Source organism: Channa argus, chromosome 15 (assembly GCF_033026475.1).
Source record: "Channa argus isolate prfri chromosome 15, Channa argus male v1.0, whole genome shotgun sequence".
NCBI lineage: Eukaryota > Metazoa > Chordata > Actinopteri > Anabantiformes > Channidae > Channa > Channa argus.
The window spans coordinates 8,172,487-8,180,692 of NC_090211.1; the positions used below are offsets into that span (position 1 = coordinate 8,172,487).

General features: G+C 41.5%; 1 protein-coding gene across 1 annotated transcript in view; it reads right to left on the reverse strand.

Moving 5' to 3' along the window:
- arhgap23a (Rho GTPase activating protein 23a) overlaps positions 1-2,221 on the reverse strand; it is a 57,469-nt gene extending 55,248 nt beyond the window's left edge. Inside the window, exon 1 of the mRNA XM_067476002.1 lies at positions 1,810-2,221. Within this exon, the coding sequence (XP_067332103.1) occupies positions 1,810-1,818 (9 nt within the window). The 5' untranslated portion in view covers positions 1,819-2,221. The remainder of the gene's footprint in view (positions 1-1,809) is intronic.
- Between the last annotated feature and the right edge of the window lie 5,985 nt (positions 2,222-8,206).

The following is an 8,206-nucleotide window of genomic DNA, read 5'->3' on the forward strand; positions in this document are numbered from 1 at the left end:
GACAGCAGAGCTTTATACATGCTGTATACCCAGAGTCACTTTAAAACACAAGGCCACTTCAGCAGGGGCCACTTCACTGTAAACACACAGAGCTGCTAGAAGCAGGAAACAAAAAGGAGATAATGTTTTACAGCCACATCACTAAATGACAATAACGCATAGTCATGTAATGAACAGGAAATCCTATAATCATATTTAGCTGTGACATCACAATACAGTCCATCTATTACAATGACAGTGACCCAGCGTTAGCACTGCGCCAAGGCAATGCCATGTCAGCAATTCACAGGACTGCACCATCTTATAAATAGTTTCCTGTAAGCTTCTGTATATTGCCCTGTAAGCTACACCAACATTGTCTTTTTTGTACAGAATGTGAACTGATACTGTATGTGGGTGTGGGTGTGCAACACTGAGGCCAAGACCCATATACGTGTATCATTCACATGTTCATCATCACACCATCTGTTATTTTATTGCCTGAGGGTAATAGGGCTAAGTGATAAACACATGGAAAGATGGTATGTACCTATGTCTTCTACATACGAATTCATTCATACACACACACACACACACACACACACACACACACACACTGTATGGCCAGGAGCAGTGATGACATCATCTCTGCTTAACTGGGGTCTAACATCATCCTGACCTTATCAGACGGACACAGACAGGAGACGTTCCCCATGGACCACATGCATAATTCACCCAAAGGAAAAACTAGGCTGGGGTGTGTCACCTATACACCCCCTAAACCTGATGCTCACACCACTTCCACCTCAAGAGAGTAGAGGACACAACGCAACAGAGGACACAGAGGGAGGGAGGGAGAGAGGAAGGGAGGGAGAGAGAAAGCGAGGGTGGATGAGGTAATCAATGAGCGGGACAGTCAGGGCAACAGAGGGGAGATGAGGATGGTCTCTCTAAACACTAAACCATCCATCAGATGCTCAACTACCAGCAGCTTGTTGCCTCCTGCCTGGTCATAGCACCTAATAACAGCAGCAGCAATCACCCTCCACTTAGAGCTCTCTGCCAAGCAGGCTTGAAAACACACCAAATATTTGAAAACACTCCTAAACACTGTCTGTTTCTGTGGATGAGAAAGGCAAGCAAGATACGTTTTTCAAAACAGATGTTTTCTCTGAGTAAATCGGTGAAGGTGTGGATGACATTTCCTGCAAAGCCTAGTGACACGAGTACACAACATTCTAAAGCAGTGCATACACTCGCCTGGGCATTTATGAATGAACACATACACACACGCACTACTCTGGATGTGAGCCCAGTTACATTACATCCCAGCTCCCATCTCCAAACTGACTAACTCTGGGCAAGGGTGTCAACTGCTGCATGACATGTTACAACGGATCACGACTGAGGATGCCTGTCAACCCACCAAATCCAGCCACACCCCTCCCTTTATGCTTTTCTTTCATTCCTCTCCCAATTGTTGATCTAACGCCCACAGTCAGAGATAAGCCAGAGATGTTTTGAGCTGTGTCATTTCTCCAGAGGCCTGGTACTTGCTGGTGGCTGTTTGATAGCAGCACCTCTGCCTGCCCCCTCCTCCCCTAGAGTGAAACCTAGCTCATGGGTTAGCATAAAACCCACTATTAGTTTGTTTTACCATTGAGGTACTGAAAAGCGGGGTGATGGATGTTGTACATGCAACAGGAACAGCTGCTGCTGCTGCTCTGTGTGTTTTGCGTAAGCTAGATGTAGATATGTGAAGCACATTAAAGGTGGAGGTCTCCTTCATTTCCCTTTCAGTCCCTCCCCTCTGCTGCTCTCCATCCTCACCTGGTCCATGATTTCAGCGAGCCTCCTCCCTTCTGCTGTTCCCAGTCATGGCACAAAATCAGTGGCTGCGTCCCTTCTTTCTTGTCTTTTATTCGTTCAGTCTTCCCAGAAACAATCCAGTCGTGCTGTCCTCACACAGAGGAGGCAGCCTGGCAGCCGACTGCTGCAGCTGCACCGCTGCACAGAGGCATGGTTCTGTCTCCTCTTGTGTCTCTGAGTGTGACAGTCTCAGACATCCAGCCAAACCTTCCTTTATCGTCCTTTTCTGTGTCTTCTTCTCTTCTACTACTGCCGTGGGTGGAGGTCGAAGGGTAAACAGGGCATGCGTGGGATCTTCACCTATCTCCTTGATAACCACACTCAGAGGGGAGAGACTCCCGCTCTTCGTTTTCGTTCTCAAGCTCTTTCCGTCGTTCCCTGTGTAAGCTGGCCCCTTGCCTCGCCTCTCCTCCCTCCCTTTCTGTCTCCACCTCCTCTCTTTCCCGCTCCCCTTCCCCCCCCGGTGCAGCTGAAGAGAGCCAGACCGAGCAAATGAGAGAAAAGGAACGAGTAAGAGAGGAGGGCGGAGGGCTGAGATTGGGTGCATGGGGACCATGTGACTCCCGGCAGAGGACTAAGGGACCCTCTACCAGCTGTCCAGCTCATGCTTTCCTGAAAACCTCTGTTGCCATTGACAACAGCTGCCGTACAATATACCAACCACAGATCCCCCGACACAAAGCCATTGGCTGGCAGGATTTATAGCCCCCGCCCCTTATTGTGGGGGGAGCATGTTGGGACGTGTAGTTCAATCTGCGTATTTAAAAGCAGACATCCCTGTGTCTCTGGAAGGAATGTTCCCCCTCCCCTTGCCTTCCCCATGCTTGTTTCTCAGCAGAAATGTTTATGCATCAGTGTTATATTGGCTGAGATTCAGAGTGAGAGAGGATAGTAGTTCATATCATTAACACTGGAATAAACTTCTATGAAACACACATGACGAGAGGAAAGACCTCGAGGCCCGGACATTCTTAGTCAGCCAGGAAAAAGACATCCTCTGTCGTTTCCCTCTAGTCCCGTACAGAGGGAAACTCCCACTGCACAGCAACAGGAACTCCACAGCTGAAGGCCATGGCTAAGCCCAGAGGTACCCCCCTTTTTGGCTCCCTCCCTCTCCCTTTTTCACTTTTTTCATTGCCGTTTTTTTCTTATTTGCTCGGTCTGTGTTATCTTCACCCACCAATTCCACCTCAATTGTATTCTAGCAAAGGTTGCAGGGGTGACAGGTGCCACAGTGGGGAGATGGTAGCAGCATCAAAACTTGCCTTGTGCAGCAACAGTATAAAAGAAAAAAAAGGAACTGCTAATGTATATTATAATTGGTGTCCAAAAATTATTTTGCAATTTAGGATTTTCCTCAGTTTATGTTGTCATTTTATGTGAATTATGACATTTCCCAAAAAAGCTCCTTGATTGCTTTATTCAACTATGGAGAAGAAAAATTGGTGCCGAAGGAGAGAAAGCAAAAGTCAAATGCCTTTACAATGGATTGGTCCCTATATGATTGTTGAATGTTTATGTCTTTGATTTTCTTGGGCCTGCAGTAACCTGATGTTCATTGTTTATGTTTTACATGGTCATTTGTCAGCCACCACCATCTGTGCTTGGAACATCTGGCAGCATTGTTACATTGTGCATTTTGCCATTTATCCAAAAAGAGTAAAGAACATTTAGATACAAAATATGCTCAGAATTGTGAGGCATGCTGCCAGCAGCTATATTCAATAGGCTGTATCTAAGGCTGCATTTTTCCTTTTAAAGTCATCACAAATACTGTTACTGCATCTACCCAAAAATAAAGCTCCAGGGGAAAGCCAAGGCCTCCATAGCCGAAAAACAAAAGAGCACCTGTTCCGGCTTATTTTGATTCAGTGGACACATAACATAGCTGTGACCATGATCTGATATGGTAGCTAGAAGAAGTGTGACATGCCAGTGAATGAAGGGAAAGGGAATGGGAGGAGGTCAGGAATGCAGGTCCAACAAAGTCATACAACATGCAGGATGACAAACAACACAACAAGCTGTGCCCTACTTTCTATAGTTCAGCTTCAATGCATCCCTGTCTTTTCTTACCCAAATGAACACCCACCACTCTGGACTGCTCCAGTGTCATTTGATCTGGTTGTGTCAAAGACACGGTGTGAATTGAAGTGTGTGTGTGTGTGTTTGTGTGTGTGTGTGCTCTCAGAACAGTGAATGTATTGTAATGGTGAGAGTGGTAGATTATACTATCAGCAGAGGAATTCAGATTATTTCGGAGAGTGGGTCTGTCGGCACATATATGGGGAGAAACTTTAGTTAAGTGGTTGGAGGAGGTGGAGAAGGAGTGATATTTTGAGGCAGAAACAAAGTGACATTAAAGGAACAGTTCAGCATTTTGAGATGTATTCTAATTAGTATCCTTATTGCTGAGAGACATGAGAATGATACTTCCATATCTGTCTGTTAAACATATGGCAGGACCTGGGCAAGAAAAAGGAGAAGTCTAGCCAGACTAAAAAGTAACAAACAAAAGTCAGTTACCAGCATCTCTGGCACTCACTAATTAAGATATAATACATTGTTGGTTTATTCCCTTGAAAAACTGAGGTGTAGTTTTATAAGTTGATATAGAAAAGAGCCCGGCTGTTTCCTACAATTTCCAGTCTTGATGCTAAGCTAAGCTAACCTGTTCACAGATAGGAGAGGGGTGTCAATCTTCTAATAAAGCTCACAAATGTTGGATGATTTCTAAAACCCTTACTAAAAGGGGTTGTATATGCTAAAAATGACTGAATGCTACTAAACAGAAGGACAAGCTGGCCTGTGACCTTGCAGGGGAAAGACACAGTGAGGGAAGTGGATGAAGTGGGAGGAGAGTCCTTTATCTGTCAAATAAAATAAAAATTAGACATTAAATAGGACAGAGTTCAGGTTGATAAAATCTTACTATCATACGGCCAAAGGAAAAAGCCCTAAAGAGACAGAATTATAAATGATTTGTTGCAGGCCTGACATAATCACCTGCACATAATACTTTTTCCTTAGTGGAAAAGGTTATTTCCAAAAATAATAACTTATTCTATTAGATAATAAAACTAGAATCTTTCAGTTCTGAAAAGAAGCTATGAAAGGACCAGCAAAAACAAAAACATCAGAAAAAAACAAAAACAATTTTGAAGCATTTCAAACATAACGAGCCTGCTGTTATACATCAACCGTAACTGTTAAATTGAAATCACACTGTTGTCATCCTGTCTCATGCAATCTGTTCTTCCAAACATGTATACAGAGCCAATTTTACTTCATGGATACGCTGCTATTACTTCAATTTACTGTAGGTAAACAGCACCATCTGCAGGACCACATGTAGCATGAACTTCAAAATGTAGATCACAGTTGGTTTTACCATGGGAGTGTGTTGTTTGCTGCCGGAAATTTTGAGCAGAGTGCATCAATCTACAACATGTCTTTCAGTCAGCTTAATGTGCATAATATCTTACTGAACCTTAAAAATGACAAATGACAAAAAACAACAAAGTCCTGAACAGTTGAAATGATCCTAAAGGTAACTAGTGTACTACTAAAATGAATACAATAAGTTCCACTTTCAGAGGGAGCTTGGAAGTCAAGGTCAGTTACATATACTAAGAACTGTTAGTAAATGCACTGTTCAAAAACACTTGAATAGGGTAAATATTGTTGCTATTATGCTACACCACTAAACCCCAAACTGATTTATGGTATTACAATTCTTTCATAAAGAAGCATGAGACCAGAAGGTTTATTGAGATTATGAGCTCATGTAGGGATATTTGAATTGCTACAATTATAGAGGCAACGGCATAACAATGGACTTAGTGGGCAGAGAAGGTGGAATGTTAGGGTGACAAAAAGTCTCAGACAATCTGTACACCCTTAAGGTCTATGACTCAACATCAAATACCGCCCAAAATAGCTGTTCATCTGCATTTTTCTCTCTCTACAAATATAGAACTATTGCTAAATACTTTGTATAAAAGCATTATATTCCTAATCCCTGTATCTGCACCTTAAAAAGAATGCTTGTCTCAAAAAGTATTATTGGGGGTCTGATGATTAAAATATGTTGACTGCAACATTGCTCATCGGAATCCAACTAGAAACCTTTTTTGCAATCCTCCGTTATTAATTACTGTGAACAAAATAAATAGATAGTCACTTACATGGTGAATTGAAGAAAACAGCTTTTACTGAAATCATTTTTACTTCATTTGATAGTGGTATGGTAAACACTTTCAGTAAATCATTGGTGCATTGGTAAACTTAACATTAAGAACATACATAACATAATTTATGAGGTTTGTAAAAATGAAAACCACAAAAACAGGATGCTTCTCTGGATTGACACCACTGCTCCTCATCCATTGCATTTACAGTCAAAGTAAGTGACAAAAAAAGACAAACCCATCTGCCAAGGTTTCAAGTTATAGAGGCAACTTGTCTTGCTCATTATGGTGGTAAAACACTGAACACTTACTATACCCATTTCCCCTTGACCTGATTGGGAGTCTTAATTGCAAAGAGGAAGAAAATATATTGGCAACATGTGAATGAACTGTTTTTAATGCAGTGCCAGCTGAGGGTTCAAAAGATCTGCATAAGGCCACATCCAGTTTAGACCTCTGGCCTTGGCCCTTGCACACACAGATTCTGCTTGATTCACTGAATCGTATGATTTTATTATATACTGTAGATGGTGGAATCTTCAAAGTCTTTGTAATTTTACATTGAAGAACATTCTTCTGAAATTGTTCCACAATTTTTACAAGCTGTTTGTCACAGAATGGTAACCCACTGCCCATCTTTACATTCCAGCCTCTGCCTCTCTGAAATGCTCCTTTTATACCCAGTCATGTTGCTGACCTTTTGCCAATTAATTAGTTTTCAAAAGCTCCTCCATTTGCTTTCAAATTTTGACAATTATTTTTCCAGCACTTTTTTTTAAATGTGTTGCTGCTATCAAATCCAAAATGAGCTAATATTTTCCATGAAATGGTAGAATTTCTCAGTTTCAACATCTGATATGTTACTTATGTTCTATTGGGAATAAAATATGGGTTGATGAGATTAGCAAATGATTGCATTCTGTTTGATTTACATTTTACACATCTTCCCAATTTTTTTGTAATTTGGGTTGTACATAATAATACAGTTCTATTTGTTTATATTTATTTTCATTTATTTCAGCTGCAAATTTGGTCACTCATTCTCCTTGTGCTAGAAGTTCTACAGCAGTTTCCAACCACCTTGTCATTCTGGTAGGCATCTAATGTCGCCAATCAGATTTTTGGGTGAACAGTGCCACCCAAGGCCACCCCTCTGGCTCTGCCCATGCAACCAAGGCATCTCTAACAGCATGAATATGAAAAGGCTAAATGAAAAATAAATAAATTATATATAAATATGTATATACTGAACAAATCTGCAGTACAGAGGGTTCAACCACATGTGGCATCATATAAATAATATTGTGTAAAACTGCACCCTGTACTTGACAGTGTTATAAAAAGACAAATTATACATGTTACACTCAAATCTACAAAACCATTTTGTATCTGTATTTATAGATTTAATAAACTTGTGCAGAGGTAATATTTCTCTTTCTATACAGAGAAACGTGGGGGTGCACAGCCTTGGTTAAAAAACACATCGTTTAAATTGATGACAGATAAGTAAGTGGGGGGTCTTGGAGTGAAATTATGTCAGAGAATCCTGGCCAGATTGGACTGACTGAAGGAGAGCTGGAAATGATGTGGATGCAGGTGGGAGACAAGGCTTTGGCTTCCATTTGGTTTTCCTCTCCACTGGATGGCTCATATCCCACGTGAGAGCGCCAACAGGAAGCCATCATAGCCCAACCCTGGCTCTTCTCCCTGAAACAGATGACATCTGGTCTCAAACATTTGCATTTGGTCATTGAAATACAAAACTATTTTTAATTAACTCATTCAGGTACAATTGTGTTGTAATTTCACACTCATACTTGCGACTATTGGCTACACTATCCTCTAACAGTCTACAGAACCAGGCCTTTCTAAAAAACATTCACTTTAGTTTTCTAATACTACAACACGTAACATTCCCGCCTAATAATGTAGGCTATGCAAATACTGACATTTAATATGTGCAACGAAGTGCTCCGTTACCACTCTTACTGATGAAAATCCAGGGATGCAGGAGAGGAAACACAAACATCCTTTGTGCGCTTGTTCCCGGTCTGTATGGCGTCATTATCACAGCATGTAGATAATATAGGAGAGGAAGACAAGGCCCATGATGGCGAAAAACATCAACAGCAAAATGTCCACCATGATGGAAAAAAACTGCCAGCAAT